This window comes from Dasypus novemcinctus, chromosome 25 (genome assembly GCF_030445035.2).
Source record: "Dasypus novemcinctus isolate mDasNov1 chromosome 25, mDasNov1.1.hap2, whole genome shotgun sequence".
NCBI classification, from domain to species: domain Eukaryota; kingdom Metazoa; phylum Chordata; class Mammalia; order Cingulata; family Dasypodidae; genus Dasypus; species Dasypus novemcinctus.
The window spans coordinates 34,316,529-34,337,225 of NC_080697.1; the positions used below are offsets into that span (position 1 = coordinate 34,316,529).

A 20,697-nucleotide genomic window follows, 5' to 3' on the forward strand; every position below is an offset into this window, starting at 1 on the left:
CGTAGTCCTATCAAAAGGGTCTCACTCACAGGAATGGATTAGTTCAGAACAAAATCTTTCTCTTTCGGGGGTTCATGAATGAACTTGAAACTGGCACACTACTCTTCTAGTTATTTTGTATATGGTAGGGCACAGGGCAAGCATTCAATGCAAACCAACTGCTGTTATGGGAAAAGTCCCCTTGATGACCTCTATTCACTCTCAGAACAAACCTTCATTGAATGCCTTCTATGACCAGTCACAGTTAACAGGGACCCAGAGATAAGCAGGACAATGGTGGGATGGGTGGAGATGGAAATGATCTAGAAATGTTCATGGAGGAAATGAGAGAACTCAGGAGAAAACCTAGGGAGCTGCAGTTGAGGACCTGTGCACATCCTCATGGAGTAGTTTTCCTATCACCATGACCATCTAGATGAATTTTGCCTTATTCCTTGACTCCTGCTATTTTCCCTGAGATCAATACTGTGGTTCCCACTGACGCTTTCTTTTTATTTGCATTTTCCTGGTTTACCTTTGCTCATCTGTTAACTTTATTTTATTTTTTTAAAGATTTATTTATTTAATTCCACCCCCTCCCGCAGTTGTCTATTCTGTGTCTATTTGCTGCGTCTTTTGTCTGCTTCTGTTGTTGTCAGCGGCACGGGAATCTGTGTTTCTTTTTGTTGTGTCATCTTGTTGTGTCAGTTCTCTGTGTGGGTGGCACCATTCCTGGGCAAGCTGCACTTTCTTTTATGCTGGGCAGCTCTCCTTACGGGGTGCACTCCTTGCACGTGGGGCTCCCCTACGTGGGGGACACCCCTGCGTGGCAGGGCACTCCTTGCATGCATCAGCACTGCGCATGGGCCAGCTCCACACGGGTCAAGGAGGCCCGGGGTTTGAACTGCAGACCTCCCATGTGGTAGACGGACGCCCTAACCACTGGGCCAAGTCCGTTTCCCTCATCTGTTAACTTTAGATCTTAGGTTATCTCCATGAGTCAGTGGATTATGTGGTACCAACTTCTCACTGGAGATTGCCTTTACAGCCCGTCTATGTTTCTGTCAAAGGTAGATTTGTCACCCATTTGCATGGAAAGATATAAAGTTAATAAAGCAATTTAAAAAGCAAAACACAAAACCGAGTTGCTCAACATGAATAATGTAATCTCATGCATATAAAATTGCATACATACAGCTATGTATGAGTATGAAAAGAGATATATCTTAGAAAGAGGCCACCAAAATGCTTACAGCAATTACCTCTCAGAGGTACCTCTCAACTCCTTTGTATTCTCCCCTGTACATATCATCATTACAAAAGCAACCAAGCTTGTAAAATGAAAAACAACAATAACAACAACAACAACAAACAGAAAACACTTCATTGCTTGGCATATAGGAAACACTGGATAAAAATTAGAATGCTAGAGTCCTTCCCCAAATGGCAGGCTGATTGAAAGCCAATTATAAGGTCTAAATTCCACTATTAAAGTTTTATTCTTCAAATTTAAGAGCTTCCTTTCCTTTTAAAATGCAAATAATGGCAGAAGAAATGTCACTTGAAGACTTCCCAGGCTTTTATGTGATGGAATGAATCTATTAGATTTTTTTTCCCCTGAGAGCACACAGTGAGGTGGGAAGGAGACAAGCTTGAAAACAACGAGTGGCTGAGGGGTGCTTAGAAGATGCCAGAAAGTGGGCAACCAAGGGCACAGAGAGGGGAGCCTGCAGATGGCAGGAATAAACCCGGCTGGTTGCACGGCCTGATGGAAGACGGAATCCTGTAGACTTGAGCCTGGCAGTGAGACAGGCAATGTGTAAGGATCCTTTCCCCTGGCCAGGCTCTATTAATTTCCCCATCTGTCCCTGTTTCTGTGTGAATCTCTGCTAAGCTCCTCGAGGCAACTTTTTAACTACCCATACACAGAAGTATTGAGAGTTACTGGATACGGATTTGGGGTGAAAAGTCTCACACAAATGTTTGTTAGTAAAATACCTGCCATCTGGCTGGAGAGGACGAAGTCTCTCTCTGATGATCCACTGCTCTCTGCAAATAAACCACTGAAACAATTTAGGCGAGTAAACTCAACCAGGAGGACCCATACATTCTGAAGTGTACACTGAATGGAGCCATTCTGCAGGCCATTAACTCCACTAATTACAACAATGATTCAAGAGATAAGCTTTCCCTAACATTCTACAAAGCTCTGTGAAGCTTGCGGGTGAGGCAGCTCCCTCCTCCTCCACTCCCCCCCACCCCCAGTAATCTGCCCCCAAGCGGAGGGAAAGAAGGAAAGAAAAAGCAGCTGTTCCTTTACGCTTTACGCTCAGAATATTCCTAGCTGATTCCTTAATTCATCTCCACCACAACGCTCTGAGGTTGGGATTAGGATGGTAGGTTAGGAAACTGAGGTCCAGAGACGATCTTAAAACATCCCAGGTCAAATTGGCTTCAAGTCCAGCGTGCCCCCTCCTGCCCCAGCAGCTACTTCTCACCAGGCAATTTAGAAAAAGTAAGAAGAACATCAAATCAATAAGGAAATAACTTCTATAACTTCTCGGTCCTTTCTTTAACTCTGTTCCCTAGAGTCCTTCCTAGCATGTTGGATGCGGGTGTTGCACGTTTCTTATTGACTAGAATGAAACTCCTAGAAGCCACATGCCAGACACCCCCCCCACACACACACACACACGGAGCACCTAGCAAAGATCTCACTGTCGGAGCATAATACTTAACAATTCTTCAGGTTTCTTGTCTGTGATACAGAACTCGCGATCATAATAGTACCTACTTCACAGGAGTGTTAACCAGATTCAATGAGCTAATACTTGCAAAAGACTGAAGTGTTTGACACAGGTAATTTACTCGATAAACATTAGCTCTTTACTGCCCAGGGACCTCAAGCTCACAGTCTTATTTTTTTCCAGCCCCAGTTCTTTCAGGTGCAGAGAACTTTAGATATACACACGTTATCTCTCTGGATTGTCCTGAAATACCTTACAATTTCGTAGGGTGTCGTATTTTCACGGCAGTTTTCACCCATGTTTCCAGGTGATCCTAACAATTTGAGGTAGGTGCTCAAAATAAATATTTGATGATGGAATGAAAGCAGACATTTTATGGAAGAGACAGAGGTACAGAAAGCAGCAAAAATTTGCCTAAGGTCACCCAAGGAGATGGCAGCAGCCCAGACTTTCTGACAAAGAATTTAGTGTGTTTGCCCTTTCTTACCACAGAGGACAGAACCCCTGACAATTCTCCCTCGAGTGTCTCTCTCCGCTCCACCCCCACCTTCAGCCCCCACTCCCTAATCTCCCCTGGTTTCTCCCTTGTCCTGGCTGTCTCCAATTTCAGCAAGCGTGAAATGCACTGGTCATACAGAAAGCATTTTATCTGACCTTCCGCATGCAAATTCTTTCCATTGGGATTTCTCCCTGTCCAGCTCCACCCCAGCCCACATGGCCATAATACTCCTGTGTCTGCAGCCCAGCCTCAGGGATTCCAGGAATAGCAGCATGGCCCTGCATTAGAACACTGCAACATAGTAAGGCATTTCTGCCTTAGGACCCAGGCCCCTTCCAAACCAGGCCTCTCCTGTCCGTCAAAATACAAAGCAACCTTTAGAAGTCAGGGCAGGGAGGGGCAGCTGGCAGAGTTTAAATTTCTGGACAGCCAGCACCTTCTCCTCCCATCTGTCTGCACTCTCAGATCTTCCATTCTAGAAATTCTCCAAATTTCCTCCAGTTTCTGCTTAGAATTTTGAGTTCTTTCTCGGCTGCGGCATTCCTTGGCTTTCAACAATCCATTCTTTCTTGGACACGTTGGAATCAGAATCATAGCATGGTGAGCCCAGATGGCAAATTTCTTCCCAAGATGGCACAAAGACCACTTCCCCTATTCATAGGCTAGCCACCTAACTTGGAGTCAGGGCAGTAAAGAGATGCCAGAGAGAAGGGTGTGGCTGGCAGGGAACAGTGTAGTTTAAAGGGAAAGCTAAATGGTAGAGACGACCCTGAATATAAGGCGTCTGGGGCAATCTCTCTTACTCCAGATGGATCTTCATCATGAGGTAAAAACCAGAAACCAACATCCAAGAAGGGAATTTTGGCTTTTCAAGCGTCGTCTTAAAAATAATGTCAGAAAATAAAAAGTGTGTACACATAGGACAATGATGTGAACACTCATGCATTTTGAAGCATATTCTGGAAAGGCCAGAAAGAAATGTAAAATTAGTTGCTTTGGGAGAAAGGGAGAAGTTACAGGTATTTTTCTCCAAATTGCTCTTCATATTTCCCATTAAAAGATAATAATAAAACCTAGTAATGCCAGAAGGATCTGCCAGGACCGCTTCGGACATAACATTTTGACGAGGGAATTTGAGATTTGGGGTGACCATCTGACGATTTGAATTTATCATGTAAAAGCCAAACTTAAGCCACTTTCTCCAGGAACGAATTCCTATTTAATGGAGATGGATTGTTTCGAATTCGCAGCCCCAGTCGCTGCGTCATTAAGGGTTGGATTTAGTGTATTGATCTCCAAACCTTTGTCACGAATAGGAAGGTGGAGAAAAGAAAGGCGCCTGTGCAACCACACAGCCGATTAGGTCACCCTCCCAAGCCAAGCCGACCAGCGCTACAAGCTGTATCCGCCAGCAAGATGCAGCGCACCAGCTGCAGCGACCGCTGCGGGCGACTCGGCCCCCGCGGTAAAGGTCTTGAGGGTCGCGCAGTCTTGCGCCGCACCCAGAAAGGCTGGGGTTGGCAGGGAGGATGAGGGGAGTTGGTAACGGCATCACCATAGCAACAGTGACGTCCTTTTACCCTGGATCTAATTGGAGGAAACCCCGTGGCCGAAGCCGCAGCCTACCGACCAACCGAACTTACCCCAAGTCGACCCACCCTCCCCTCCTCCGCTTCCCCTCCCGCGCGGCCCCTCCCTGGCCCCCTTCCGCGCGCTCAGGCCTCATTGGCTAGCGGCGGGGAGAGAGGCGGGACTCCTGGGGGCAACTCGGCGTGTCACTGGACGGCGGTAGCGAGGGCGGCCGCGCTGCTGCCCGCCCCTCGGCTCCGGGTTAGGTTGAGACGGGAGGGTCCTTCGCGCGAGCCCAGAGCGGATCCAAGTGGAGGGACTCACATCGCGGCCGCCAGGACGGGAAAGGTGAGTATCGGGGCCGCTCTGCCGTCCCTCCTCGGGCTTTTCTGGGGCTCGAGGGCGGTGTGGGGAGCCCGGCTCTAGGCAGAGGCTGGCACTGGGCGCTCTTCCCCTCAGGGACCATTTCCCGGCGGGGGAAGGTGCGGGGCTAACGGCCGCGTCCATCTTGCGCTTCCCGAGTCCTTCCCGCCCCCGGCCCGCCCTAGGCTTTCCCGCGGGCCGAGGCGGCGAAGCTGGGGCGCGGGAGGGAAATTCAACTGGGCCGCGTCCGCGGAGACAAAAGGAGGGCGGCCCGGCGCGGCGGGGCCGGGCGCGCGGGGCGGGGTGCGGGCCGCATTGTCTGAAGGCGCCCTCCCTCCGCCCCTCCTTTCTGCCCTCCCTCCCGCCTCGCCGCCCCTCCCCGCAGGCTGCCGAGGAGGCCTCTTCCTGAGCCGGGTCGCTGCTCGCCGCCCCGCGCGCCTCGCCCGCTCTCTCTCCTCCCCGGCCCTCGCCCGGAGCCCCACACCGCCGTCCCCCGCGCCAGCCATGGAGAAGACGGAGTTGATCCAGAAGGCGAAGCTGGCCGAGCAGGCCGAGCGCTACGACGACATGGCCACCTGCATGAAGGCCGTGACGGAGCAGGGGGCCGAGCTGTCCAACGAGGAGCGCAACCTGCTCTCGGTGGCCTACAAGAACGTGGTCGGGGGCCGCAGGTCCGCTTGGAGGGTCATCTCCAGCATCGAGCAGAAAACCGACACCTCGGACAAGAAGTTGCAGCTGATTAAGGACTATCGGGAGAAAGTGGAGTCGGAACTGAGGTCCATCTGCACCACGGTTCTGGTGAGTCCGGACTTGGCACGGTGGTGGGAGCTGAAAGAATTGGGTGTCTGTCTGGAGCGCCCGGGCCCTTTTGTGCAGTGCCCCTCCTTGGGAATCTCAGGGGAAGGGCTACGAAGTGTGGCGAGGGCTGGCCTCGTTTGTTTGCCGACGTAGAGGATTTTAAGAGGGGTGGCCTGGATTTCCGTAATAAACGTTATTCTGTTCCTGAGGCTCAAGAAGCTGGTTTTCCAGGGATTAGTAGATCTTTTCCCAAACGCTAGGTTCCTCCTGCACGCTGTGACTTTTAAACACCCAAGTAGATCTGTACGAAATCTAGAGGTTTTTAAGCTCTTTGTCCTGAGAAAGTGCTTTCCGTGAAACGAACCTTTCCAGTATATTTAAGCAATTCCAAGGCTTCAGGCAGTTGAATGAAGGTGCAGGCAGCTTTTTGACATGACCATGTAGTCGTCGGTTTTCCTCTCAAACTTAGAGAAATTTACTGCGAAAATCTGAATAGAGAGCTCCTTTTTTCAATTAATTGAGAGTTTGTGTTGAGCTTACCTCTGTTAAAAGACGGGATGGGGGGAGTGGGAGCAGGGAGCTTAGTAAATGTGAAGAGGACACACCAAAATATAAAGATCAGAATGTTGTCCCTGGAAATTTTAGGAGTTACCAATATTTTCCTGCTATTGCACAGTCATAGTTAAACACTAATTTATTGAAATGAATTCATTTTTGGATTGAAGTAGACAAGGAAAGCTTTCCAGGTTTTAAACTGTTCGCTATTAGCAACGGTGGCTATTGGGTGGAGTAGGTGGCCACGGTGATTCACCCTTATTAGTGATAGATAACATTTTTAGCTTTGTCATTGCAGGGACAAAATCTTACTCTTTGGATCAGTAAGACACGTTTTTAAAACCCAAATGCCAGCATAATATTCTGGAGTATTAAATGTTTTAATGCGGTAAAGAGTTGTTTCTACTGATAAAATATGAAATACATGATTTGCCTTTTCTTAATTTTTAAGTGCCAGTTTTACAACAGATCTATTGATTTTTTAGTTCAACATTGTATATTGGGTGGGTTTTGAGAATTAAGAATTGCTAGGTTGGTGATTTTTCATACCAGAATAAAGTCTGTCAGACTGGTCGGGCAGGAAGCATGCTTTGCTTTTTTATTAGAAAACTTATTTAATCTACCTGATCTTCTAATGCAATAACAGGTAATCTGAACAAAATCATGACTAATGAAGATAGTGGGGAGAGAGAAAAAGCAATGCAGAGGAGATAAAGAGGAGAAAACTTCATTGACATTATTTGCCTTATGAGGGTGAAACTTTATATTCATCTCTTAGCTTCTGTGCCCCTGCTTAACAGAGGCATAAAAGCTGTTTGAACTGAATTGACTTGTACCTAAGAAACTTTCCAATTTGAAAGTGATAGTGGACTTCAGTAACATATGGTGGGGAGCAGATGTGTCTCAAGACGTTGAGTGCCTGCTTCCCACATGGGAGGTCCCAGGTTGGGTTCCCAGTGCCTCAGAGAAACAAAAAGCAAACAAATGAAAAAACCAACTGAGGGGAGCCATTGTGGCTCAGTAATTGAGCACCAGCTTCCCACATATAACGACCTGGGTTCAATCCCTGGCTCTGGCACCTCAAAAAATAAATGAAATCATGGTAATAGTTATTGGTCATATTCACTATTGTCAAGGGAGGATTTATAAGAACTCCATATGCTAATGAGGAGGTGTTCTAAATGTATATTTGAGAGGGTCTCATGCATATTTCGTTCTCTAGTTACTAATTTGCAAATTTTTAGTTACCCTGCAACAATTCAGAATTACCACAAGATTTTACTTATTCTCTAGCATGTTAATGCTAAGTCAAAGGAATATTTGTTTTATTTTATGGCTCTTAGAAATTTTAGTTTTTAAGATAACATGAGTGGAGAAGAGTTTTGCTCCCCTTTGACAGGTGAAGGATCTTGCTGAGTTGATATGAGACTTGAAAGGGAGATGTGAAAGTAAATTTTCAGAGAAGAGAATCCCTGAAATTAGGGCAGTTTTTCTTTATCAAGAGTAAAGAGTTTTAGCTTGAATCATCTGAGACACCAAAGCATAAATAAAATATTCTATGAATGTATTCGCTTGAGACGCTATTTACAACTTGAAAGCCAGCCTATTGAAAAAAAGTCCTGGGGAAGCATATATTCAGGTTGACGACTGTATTTGAGAATTAACTGTACAAGGCACTGTGCTAAGCAGTATGGGGAAGAACAAAGCCAAGAAACCTAGATTTTGCCCTCCAACAATATATAGAGTATGTTTGAAAAATCCACAAACACAAATCACACAAGATCATTCCTTTAAGGTAATTATGAACAGAGTGCTATAAAGTTCAGAGGAAATAGAAACCTCAGGAAAGGCTTCACAGAAATAGTAGCTTTTGAGGTGAGCTTTTTTTTTTTTTTAAATTTTATAGTAAGCAGAATAAATTCCTCTAAAAAGACAGATTATCAGTTTAAGTCATAATACAATATATTTCTAAGTCAATCTTTACAAAAATAAAGTGATGTGTAAGATTGCAATAAAAGGATATAAAATAACTACTATCATGAATCTTCATACAATTTCATTTGCCTGAACCTCACTTCCTCCAGGTATTTGTATGATTCCCTACTTCACATCTTTCGGGTTGCTCACATGTAACATTCTCCCTGAAGAATTCTCTGGAAATTATTTTTTAAAAGAAGTCCAATTGACTCCACAGAGGTGAGCATTGAGGGAGGAGAATAGAAGGGTCTATTCTAAGAGAAAGGATTATACAGTAAGGACTCATTGAGGGAAGTTTTCAATGTGAATTAGAGCAGAATTTGTGTAGAGGAGTTGGAGGTGGGGGAGAGCCTGGAAAGGAAGGTAGGAGCCATCATTTAAAAGAGAATGTTGGAGTGAGGGGTTTTCCTCATTTGATTGACAGTAGAGAGATGTGAAATATTTCTGGGTGGTGTTCATGTTAGCAGCATCTAGAATGTGAGTGATAATTACTGGTCTGTAATCTGAACTGATTGATGAAGTGGTAGGCTAATGAACAAGAGGCTGGTAATTCATATATTAGTAATTTAATAAGGAGTCTATCAACAATGAGGAATGAAGAGTGAAATCAAGTTTCTGAACACGAGGTTTTCTTTTTCTTCTTGGTCATCAGGAAGGAGAATTTGGTGTGGAGGAAGCAGATACTGACTCAGTTATGGAAGACTAGTAAAAGTGACATGAAGGCTAGCCACAGTTTTGATCCAGAAGAGCAAAGATTTTTAGCCTCTTCTTGGAACAGAGTAAGAGTAGAATAATTAGGAGCATTTTTTCAAAATGAACATGGTAGACAACCCTCAACCCATTTGATAATATCACCATAATGAGAGAGGTTTCTGAACTGTGGAGACAGAAAAAAAAAAGTTGAAATTCAGATGAATACTCTAATGAGCAAAGGAGATAAGAGGGTCAAAATGGCCACCACCAAAGTCTTTATAGGAATCTGAGAGAAGTTGAGATTTTGCCAGGCTATCTTGTGTTCAGTGTCATTTGTGAAGCGAGAGGATTGGGCTAAATTTCTCTGGCTTCCAATTCTAATATTTAGGGGCTGTGAAATTATATAGGTCCTTGCTTTTCCACCTCTGCTCTGACTTCCTTCCAATTCTAAAATTATTTTGTGTGTGTGTGTGGGGGGGGGAGGCGGCTAGGGAGTTTCGGGGAATAGAACCCGGAATCTCCTATATGGGAAGCAGGCACTCAACCACTGAGCCACACCTGCTCCCTAAAATTAGTAGTTTTTAAAGTCTGTTAAAAGAACCTGTTAACAGTACATGAAATGTTGAAAAGGTTAGTGACTTTAGTGACATGCTTGGGGTAGAGTTGATGGATAGATCATTGGTGATCTTAAGGTATGTTGGAGAAAACAAAATTTAAATGAAGCAGTGAATAAGCTGTGTGACAACTGGGAAGTAGTATAGTATGTGGTAAGACATTTGGGATTCAATAAGAACTTGGGTGTGAGTAAGAACAATCAGAGGGATCCATCCATAAAGCCCATCTGGGACTTGGAAACAAAATCCATCATTTACATTTTACATATACAGAGCTTTGCAATACTACATAATTACTTGGCTTCTCAAAGTCAGTGACCTTGGAATAAGAATCAAATACTTAGAATATTTATACAAGATAGGCCTTTGTGTCAGACAACACTGTATTATCCTCTCTTGCATTGATAGGCTTTTAGTAGATAAATTTTAAGTTGCATCTGCATAATGAATAAACACTTCCAGAAACTGAGATGTCTATTATGATTCTTAAAATAAAAGTTACTTAAAATACTATTGCAGAGAATCTCTGAAAGTTGTCTGTATTGTTTTGTAAAAGCTCTTTTAGCCTTAATTCAGTAATAAATGCTTGGATTTAGTTAGGTATTCTAAATTAATCTCTTAATAAAAAGTGTCTCTTATGCTAGTTATTATTTTGAAGTTAGGATTAATACTGTTATTCTTGATAGCTAGTGAATCTTTTTTTTTTTTAAAGATTTATTTTTATTTATTTAATTCCCCTCCCCTCCCCCAGTTGTCTGTTTTCTGTGTCTTTTTGCTGCGTCTTGTTTCTTTGTCCGCTTCTGTTGTCGTCAGCGGCACGGGAAGTGTGGGCGGCGCCATTCCTCGGCAGGCTGCTCCCTCCTTCGCGCTGGGCGGCTCTCCTTATGGGTGCACTCCTTGCGCGTGGGGCTCCCCTACGCGGGGGACACCCTTGTGTGGCACGGCACTCCTTGCGCGCATCAGCACTGCCCACGGGCCAGCTCCACGCGGGTCAAGGAGGCCCGGGGCTTGAACCGCGGGCCTTCCATGTGGTAGACGGATGCCCTAACCACTGGGCCAAAGTCCAGTTCCTGCTAGTGAATCTTAATGTGATTTTATTGACATAATGGGAAAAGAATGGGCTTTGGGTTCAGACATATTATTTTTGAATAATTGCTTCATTAACTTCCAGTTTTGTGACCATGGGGAAGTTTCCTAGTCTTTCAGCCTTTCTTCATTTATACATTGTGCCTACTTTGTAGGCTTGTAGTTAAAGTAATAGCCAATAGTGGACATTTATTGATTACTTACTATATACTAAACACTGTTTTAAGCACTTTATATACTTACTGTGTTCCCAGAGGTTAAGTTAATTCTATATCTGTTTTAAAGCTAAAGTTACTGGGATATAAGGAAGCGAAGTAACTTGCTTAGGTTCACAAAGCTAAGTGGTAGAGTCAGGATTTGAACTCAGATGAAATTAAATAAAACACTGTAGATAAAGTCCCTAGTTCTAAATACTGCATGTAGTAGTTACCATTTGTCTTTTTCTGATTCGAGATCACAGTGTGAATCTCTGTTCTTGAGGAATTTGTACAGTTCCATAAATACAAAGCTTGAATATTTATCATTTAGGGGGAAGGGACGAATGTATTTCTGGTGGACAAAAGCTCAAGAGTCTATAAAATTGAAGCTCTCCCCATATACACAACATTGAAATAAGAATTTAAAAACATTGCTTTTGGGGGTTTTGCCAAAAAAAGAAAACAGAGTTGGCTTTTTGAAGAGTGAACCGAAATGTTACAGTGTATAGGACAATCCCCACAGTGAAGAATTATCCAGTCTAAAATGTCAGTGGTACTGAGATTGAGAAATCCTGGTTTAGATCATTTTTAAAAATGAGCAGTATCAAATTGTAATGAATTGTATCATGCCTGCCCTTTGGGTTCTTATTAAAATGTTAGCATCTTGTCTGAAACTTTTATCTAGACTTAAGTCATTTTTCCTTGTCACTGTTGTCTCTATGCTATTTAACTACAATTTACTTTTCTGAAATTTTTAGTAGGTCCTGTTTTCCAAGTACCACCTTGTGGTTGCCTACAAAGCCCCTGGGTTTCTTTTGTTCTATTTTGTGCTTTTTAAAAACTTGGCACAAAGGAAAAAGATGATCTGAAATTATACTGAAATGTATTAAGAGGTAGCAATTAAAATCCATGATGAGGGAAGCAGACTTGGCCCAGTGGATAGAGCGTCCGCCTACCACATGGGAGGTCCGCAGTTCAAACCCCGGGCCTCCTTGCTCCGTGTGGAGCTGGTCCATGCGCAGTGCTAATGCACACAAGGAGTGCTGTTCCACACTGGGGTGTCCCCGGTGTAGGGGAGCCCCATGCACAAGGAGTGCGCCCTGTAAGGAGAGCTGCCCAGCGCAAAAGAAAGTGCAGCCTGCCCAGGAATGGTGCCACCCACACGGAGAGCTGACACAACAAAAAGAAACACAGATTCCTGTGCTACTGACAAGAACAGAAGCAGACGAAAAACATGCAGCAAATAGACACAGAGAACAGACATGATGAGGGTAATGGATGTGTCTCAAGTGGTTGAGTGCCTTCTTCTCACATTGGGGGTTCCCGGGTTCATTCCAGTGCCAGCTAGAAGCAGGGACAAACAACAACCAAAGAAAGAAAGAAACCAACTCAGGGGAAGCCATTGTGGCTCAGTGGATGAATGTCGGCTTCCCACATTTGAGGTCCTGGGCTCAGTCTCCGGTCCTAGTACCTCGAACTAAAAAAATCGATGATGACCAGAAAATGTTTCTACCTCAGTCATAACTGCTACTAATAGTTTGTCATGTGAGGTCCCAGACTTTTAACCCTGTGATGTATGTTTGGATGTTGCGTAATTTAACCAGTCCAATATTAACATTTTAGATTTGTAAACAGTTTCCTCATTGTAAACAACACTGGAAAGAATATCCTTGCTGGATGTTTTGTACTAGGATTTACTACGGATAAGTTCTTGGAACTGGAATTGCCAAATTGAAGGATATGTACTTTTTCAAGATAGCCCTCTGAAAAGGTTGTACAAGTTTATATTGTTGCCAGCAGTGATTGAGAATGCCCATTTTCCCTTACCCTGTCCAGCACAGACTGATAGGTTTTTGAGGACAACAAAAATCTAGTAACAGAAGAATGGAAATTGTATCTCATTGTTTGGTATTAGATGTAATTGGGTGTGTGGTTCTCAGGGCTATTTGTCAGAATTAAATTTTTATAAGTCTTAGATCTACTTTCATTTGCAAAATAATAAGACTATGGGATTTAGTTAATTAAGGGCACATGAGAGTTGGGAAATATGCTTGGTAATATGGATATTCCTTTATGATACTTATTATTAAGACCAATGTTTGTCTTGAGTGTTAATTCTTTCAGAGTTGGCAGCATTGACTTTCTGGGTATCAAATGGGGGTGGGAGGGAAGTACCATTTAAAAGATGTGGAGAGAAGTAAAATTATATTTCATCCGTTGCTACTTTAATTCAACTCTTAACCCATAGGTAAGTCACTGATTGTTTCTTAAATACTTCAAGATAACCACCAGATGAAAACAAAATTTTGGTTGCATAGAGAAATATTTACAGACAAAATGATCTTTGAAATAAGTATTCTAAGAGCAAAAACTGGAAACGGTCCATTATTAGGAGAATGGGCAAACACACTGTTACATCGCACAATGGAATGCCATTCAGCAATAAAAGGAACAGAGTACTGATACCCACACTATGGTATGGATGAATTTCAAAACATGCTAAGTGAAAGAATCTTGGCACAAGAGAGTACCTGGTATATGATTCCATTTATATGCGATTCTAGAACAAGCAAAATTAGGCTATGGTGCGGAAAAAAATCACGAGTTAATGGTTTTGGGAGTGGGAGGCAACAATTGAGGGGAAAGAGAAATGTGATTGTAGTATCCTTTATGTTATATGTTAGGATAATCCAGGTTTATACATTTGTCAAAACTCAACTAATGTGCATTAATTTAAAAAATGGATATGTGATAAAGTAAATATGGCAAAATGTTCATGATAGGATCTAAGTGGTAGGTCTATGGGTATTCAACAGTAATTCAGTCAACAATTACTGTGGTTGGCATGTGTTAGGGATGTAATAGTCTACATTGCTGTGGTTGAATGCCTTTAATACCTATCTTAGAAAAAGTGAAACCTATGTCTTGGGTGTCTACTTATGTCTTGATGTCCACTTCGGAGGTAAGACTAATATATTAAGCACCATAGCTTTTGTGTATTTGGTGATTGAAATTAGATTAATGGAGTTACAGGGTGCTGTGGAATGCTTGCGTAATTGACCATACTCTAGCATAGTATTTCTCAAACTTCTTGATCTCAGAACTGTTTTCCATTCTTAAAAGTATTGTGGCTCTCAAAACGCTTTTTGTTGTGTAAATTACTGTATATCTGTTGATATTTACATTATTAGAAATTAAACCTGAGAAATTTTTATTAATCTTTTAAAATAAGCCCATTAGAAGTTAACATAAATCACATTTTTTATTTAAAAAAATAACTTCGAAAACAACAAAATTGAGTGAGAATGATGGCATTGTCTTATATTCAAACTGTTGTAATACCATGTGTCTTGTAGTTTCTGGAAAACTCCATTCATGAGAGAATGAGAGTGAGGAAGGCAAATAGTATCTTTTGTTGTTGTGAAAAAACCTTTGACTTTGTAGGTTCCTTAGAGGTCCCCAGACCACACTTTAAAAGTGCTGCTCTAAGTGGGGGTTCCGCTTTAGAAATCTTGCTAACCATCACTGTGGTGGGTGATTTGAGCAGTTTATTTTCTGAATAGTCATTATGTGGTGATAACTAAATTTGTAATACCTTCCTCTTCCTGTTCAATGTTCTGACACCCCTCCCCCCAAAAATATTCTAGGACTATGGGTTTGGAGATGAGAAAAATTCCAGACTTGAAAAGAGAAAAGTTGATACTAGAGATTGGTTAAGACTCCCCATTAATTCCTGAAAGACCAGCTAAGACTAGTACGTTGGAATAATTTGTTTCCTTAAATTGAGAGTGGTAATGTTAGGTTAATATGATCTCTCCCTTTCCTCCCCCTTCCCGAGTACCCAAAACAAAAGCAGAGTTGGCATGATTGAAATGTGTGGATAATGATCTTTTAGAGCTGGTTGCATTCAGGTTTGAAAAATATCAGCTTTTGGATATCAATGAGTCAAGTGAGCTCTTAGCCAGCAATTGTCAGAACATTTGTGAATGAAATTTGGCATTCACACTGATCTTGACTATCCATTTAGTTTTTCTATCCAGATGAGCAATAGACCATGATCTTGTCATCTGGATCTTTACTTGAATTTAGCATGGTACTATGTATGCTTTAAGATATCCTTGGTTTACTAACTTTTCCTCTGAAAATTCTCTCTCCTGATACATGCTACAAATGCAGGCTTTACTTGGAGAAATGACGAGGCAGGTGGTGAGACCATGGCTATAAAAATTTGTAAATTTACCCTAAATGCTTTTTTCCTGAAGGGCAGTCTTAGATTGTTTGTAAATGTTTGGAGAAATCAGTGAGAAAGTCTGGAAAATGCTTTAAAACTATCAACTGTAGTGATCTTCAGATTAGGTTTTTTATTTCCCAAATAATTCTTATTGATGTTCCTTTAGAACATTTTACTTTTTATTTTGCCCACTCAAACCAAACAATTACTGATAGTCCCCTGGAAATTTTTATTTTTTTCTTCTACTTTTCCATACCTGATCCTTTAGAAAACTTGAATGTTACCTTTCTAATAGAGAAGGATTCAAGAGAAAAACAAGTAACTGTTATAGAGGGAGTTTGCATTGGTTGGGTTCAATTGCTAAGTTTAAGATTAAACAAAATATTTTAACTGCAGGCTTTTATTTGTTCAGCATGTTCATTTTATGGTTCATCCAAGTATAGCGCTTAAGTACTAAAGAAAAGGAAAGTATTAGACTTGAATCCCTGCCTCAAATCGCTTTTAGACTATTGAGTTAAATATGTAAATAAATAGTTATAATAAAATGTGTTAAGTATTTCAGTAGAGGTATAATAGAGTCCTAGGTTCTGAACAGTATCAGGAGTCAAAGAGGGAATTATAGCCAATAAGATGTTTGAATGATATATGAATAGAAATTTGATTTTATTTTGTAGAGTTGAGAGTGTGTCATGAAAATAGTGTTTTTTGTATTATCCTTTTTCTTGTAATGGGTTTTCCATCCTTGATTATTCCTACATTAAATAGTACAAAGTAATCTTATGTACTTCTCAGAAGTGGACATGAAGGTTATACCCTATTTTATTGTTTATGATCAGCTGTATATCTCTGGGAAGAAAAAGACATAGGTAATGCTCTTTTTATACATATATCAGAAAATACTTGGACCAGCCAGCAAGAACTGGCAGGAAAATCTTTCTCTTTCAAAAACAGATAAAGGACTGCAGTAAAAGGTTGAGCACCAAATCAGGAAAAGCTACTTAAAAGTGGTAGGATCTTGTGGTTTACCCTGACTGACCCCTTCCCCATCCCTCACCGTCTTGGTGCAGAGCTGGCCCATACTCCCAATATGGATCCCTGGTCCTGGTTCCAGAGGTAGCACAGTAATGGTCACATACATCCTAGAAGCATGTATGTCTGACCCAGACTGTCTGATGGTGGCCTAAGGGACTCACCATCCTAGAGTTTGCCCTGCTTACAGAAGGCAGCCTACAGAACTTTCCTGCAGAACCCTGGAGGAGAGCAGTCAAGTAGCTGCCTGGGAAAGAGATTGCTTGCTGTGGGACATAGAATGCAGTGTCTAGGATCATGAGGAAACTCTTCCTAGAGAAAAAGGAATGGTCTGAGCCATGTAAATGGGGAATCCCTAGGGCCAAATATGAGTACCCCAAAACAAGACATGCACAGAAAGGACCAGAGAAGCCTCTGTGCTTTGGTCTGGTGCTCTTCATTGTATGGTTTAGTTCTGAAGGATGAAGGAGAGCACTTGTACTCAATCTGCAAAGCTTGGGAAAGGTGATGTGTTTATTTCCTTTTATCATTTTGTTGTTTCTTCTAACATTCAGGGAAAGATCTGTCATAACACTAGCTTGGATACAACCTTGAGGAAAGATGCCTCTTAGTTTAAATTCCAGTGATAACACATTAAAATATCAAAATACCCAGTTTCCAATAAAAGATTACAAAACATACAAAGAAACAAGAAGCAATTGCTTGGGCAAATGAGACGCTTAAAGCACAGAAAAATATTAATGAGGAGAACCAGACCTGGGACACTGCAGACAAAGACTTAAAAAATGATCTTCAATAAACTCAAAGAGCTAAAGGAAATATGGACCAAAAAAAAAAAAAAAAACTAAAGGAATTCAGGAAATTGATAGATGAACACAGAGAGTATGTCAATAGAGAGATAGAGGTGGAAATTATGAAAAGGAAGCATACAAAGATGAAGACCACAGTAACTAAAATTAAAAATTCCCAAGAGGGGTTCAGCAGCAGTTGGAGCTGACAGAAGAATGAATCAGGGAACTTGAAGGTAAGACAATTGAAATCATCTAGTCTGAGGAGCAAAAAGACGAAAGAATGAAGGAAAGTAAACAGCCTGAGGAACCTGTAGGATACCTTCAACTGTATTAGTATACATGTTGTGGTAGGCCCAGAAAGAGAACGAAGAGAAAAGGGGACAGAGAGAATATGCAAGGAAACAATTGCCATGAAACTTCCCAAATTTAATATACATGAATATACACATCTGAGATGCTTAACAAACTCCAAACAGGATAAACTGAAATAGACCCACACAGTGCCATGTTAAAATCAGACTGTTGAATGCCAAAGATAAGAAGGAAATTCTGAAAGTTGCAAGAGAAAAGCAATGTTACACACAAGAGCCTCAATTAGATTGAGTGCTGATTTCCCCTTCCCAACAATGAAGCAAGAAGGCAATGGGAAGACATATTTAAAATGCTGAAAGCAAAAAATTGCCAACCAATAATTCTATCTGGCAAGATTCTTTGAAGAATGAGGGAGGGATTAAGACATTCCCAGATGTACAAAAGCTGTGGAACTTAGTTATCACTAGACCAGCCCTATAAGAAATGGCAAAGGAAGTTTTGCAGGTTGAAAGAAAGGACATTAGACAATCGACTGAAGCCACATGAGGAAATAACACATAAAGAAGTAAAGATAATGACGTGGGTAAATATAAATACCAGTAATATTGTATTATTTATTTATAACTCCACTTTTTACTTCCTACAGGATCTAAAAGGTAAATGCATAAAATGATAAATCAATGGTTTTGGACTCATAATGTATGAATATGTAATTTGTGACAAGAGTTGCATAAAGGGGGGCAAGGGGTATCAGAAATAGTTTATGTGTGCTTTTGAAACTCTTAAATTGGTATCAGAGCAGATGAGATTGTTAAAGATTTAGGATGTTAAATGTAAGCCCCATGGTAACCTCAAAGAAAATATCAGACTATGCAAACTCATAGAGACAGAAAGTAGGGTACAAGTTACCAGAGAGTAGGGCCAGGGGAAATGGGGAGTTCGTGCAAACTGAGTATAGTTTCTTTTGAGGGTAAAGAGAAGGCTCAGTTAATGGATGTTGATGAGAGTCTGCAGGAACATCAGTGGTATGCTCAGGAGGGGTTGGGAGGAAAGATTTGTGTTGTATATGTGTTTCCATGATTAATGAAAAAAAGATAAACCAAAAGGTGTTTTCTGTACCATTTTACATTTCCTACCAGGGGATGAGGATTCGTTTCTCCACATCCTCATTAATGCTTGTTACTATCTCTCTTTTTCCTTAATAGCTATGCAGGCTAGTGTGAAATGGTATCTCGTTGTGGTTTTGATTTGCATTTTCCTGATGACTAATGACGTTGAACATCTTTTCATGTGATACTGTCTCTTTAGAGAAAGGTTTTTCATATCCTTTGCCACTTACCCCCACCCCCCATTTTTCCCATTTTAAAATTAGTTTAGTTTTCTTGTTAATGTTGAGTTGTAGTAGTTCTTTTATATATTCTAAATACTAGGCCCTTATCAGATAGATTATTTAGAAATATTTTCTCCCGTTCTGTGGGCTTGCCTTTCACTTTCTTGGTAGTGTCCTTTGAAGCATGGCAGTTGTTAATTTTGATGAAGTCCAATTTATCTTTTTTCTGGTTGCTTATTCTTTTGATGTCATATCTACAATAGAAACCCATTGCCTAATCCACGGTCATGAAGATTAAAGCCTATGTGTTCTTCTAAGTTTTATGGTTTTAGCTCTTATATTTAGATATTTGATCCATTTTTTAGTTAATTTTTATATATGGTGTGAAGGAGTCCAATTTCATTCTTTTGAAAATGGATATCAGTTGTCCCAGCATCATTTGTTGAAAAGACTTATTTATTCTCTCCCGCCCTGCTTCGTTGCTTGCACTTGCTGTCTGCTCATCTTCTCTTTAGGAGGCACCGGAAACCAAACCTGGGACTCCCCATGTGGAAGTGAGGTGCTCAACACCAGCTCCCTGGCTTGTTGGGTCTCTCGTTGTCTTTCCTCTTAGTGTCTCTTTGTTGCATTATCTTGTTGGGTCAGCTTGCCACACCTGCCTGTCGTGCCAGCCCGGCTTCTCCAGGAGGCCCTGGGAACCAAACATGGAACCTCTCATAGGGTAGATGGGAGCCCAGTTGCTTGAGCCACATCCATTTCCTAGCTTTGTATATTCTTGATTTGAAATTTTCACACTTGCAGAAAAGGTCATCAGAGATACTTTGGCAGAAACTTCACTTTTTTTACCAAAACTTTGGTTACTCTCGTCTTTGTTCTCAAACAAAAATTTCTCACCTAAAACATTAACTGCTCTGGTTTCATACTTATATGCACTGCTCTTCTTTTCACTTGTGATGTCTTCTCCATTTCAACCTGAAATCATACTCATCCTAGGAGATATAATTTAGGTGCCACTACATTCACTTCATAGTTACAAACATAGCATATTAATATTTATACCTGTTACCAAACATCATCCTCTATAAACTTAACAATTGATGAGATCTATTTACCTGTGAGGAAACTAGGTAGCTGTGGAACTCAAATTCATCTTTTCTAGGTCAGTGCTCCTTCTGTTCTCCCACTGCCTTTCATTGCAAAGCCTTCCCATCCCACCCTCATTCTCCTAAGTCCATCTCTCCTTCCTTTGATTTCCTCACCTGTGCAAGTGGGAGAGAATCTGGACTCTTTACATATATGCTCATCCATCCTCTCTTATCTGGTGTTGCTCAGATTTGGGGACAGGCAGTAATTATTACTTTTTAAAATTTCGAAACCGTTATCCTACAAGATGGGTTCCAGTTTCCTGAAGTGGGTGTATTAGACCTTCCAGCCTTTACTGTTCCTTCCTGCTGTTCTTTAGCCACATCGATTCTCTCCTATATTGTTTGCTATAATTTTCTCTCCATTGTAAGAAGGTGTGATCATATTAATGTATAAAATGTAGTAATGAAACCCAATTCTTTGTGGTTTGGAATTTACCATTGTCCTGAATTCTAATGGCTGCCCGCAAAACAATGGCACTGGATTAATATTGGCAAGTTTAAGTTTATGTAAGAATAAGAACATCATCTTTATTCATTCCTCTAGGTTTTCCTAAGCACTGCTTTGTATTTCAAGGTTATTTTTTGTGCCATATCCAGTAGTTCAATTGCTTATAATCAGTAACCTATATCAGTTTAGTTGCCAGTGCAGAATAGTATGTTTACTATAGCCTCTTATATTCCTTTGGTCTTTTTCCTCCTTTATACTCTGTAACAGTATTGCTAGACCAATATATGATTTCCATAACATAGTAGTGGCTTAATTTGTCATAGACTTAGAAAAG

General features: G+C 41.3%; 1 protein-coding gene across 2 annotated transcripts in view; it reads left to right on the forward strand.

The window, feature by feature from the left end:
* The first annotated feature begins 4,949 nt into the window (after positions 1-4,949).
* Positions 4,950-20,697, forward strand: part of YWHAQ (tyrosine 3-monooxygenase/tryptophan 5-monooxygenase activation protein theta) — a 35,586-nt gene continuing 19,838 nt past the window's right edge. Inside the window, exons 1-2 of one of the 2 annotated variants that reach the window (XM_004457207.5) lie at positions 4,950-5,142; positions 5,543-5,955. In XM_004457207.5, coding sequence (XP_004457264.1) covers positions 5,662-5,955 — 294 coding nt within the window. In that variant the 5' untranslated portion in view covers positions 4,950-5,142; positions 5,543-5,661. The remainder of the gene's footprint in view (positions 5,143-5,542; positions 5,956-20,697) is intronic. The other variant, XM_058287890.2, reaches the window with a different exon arrangement.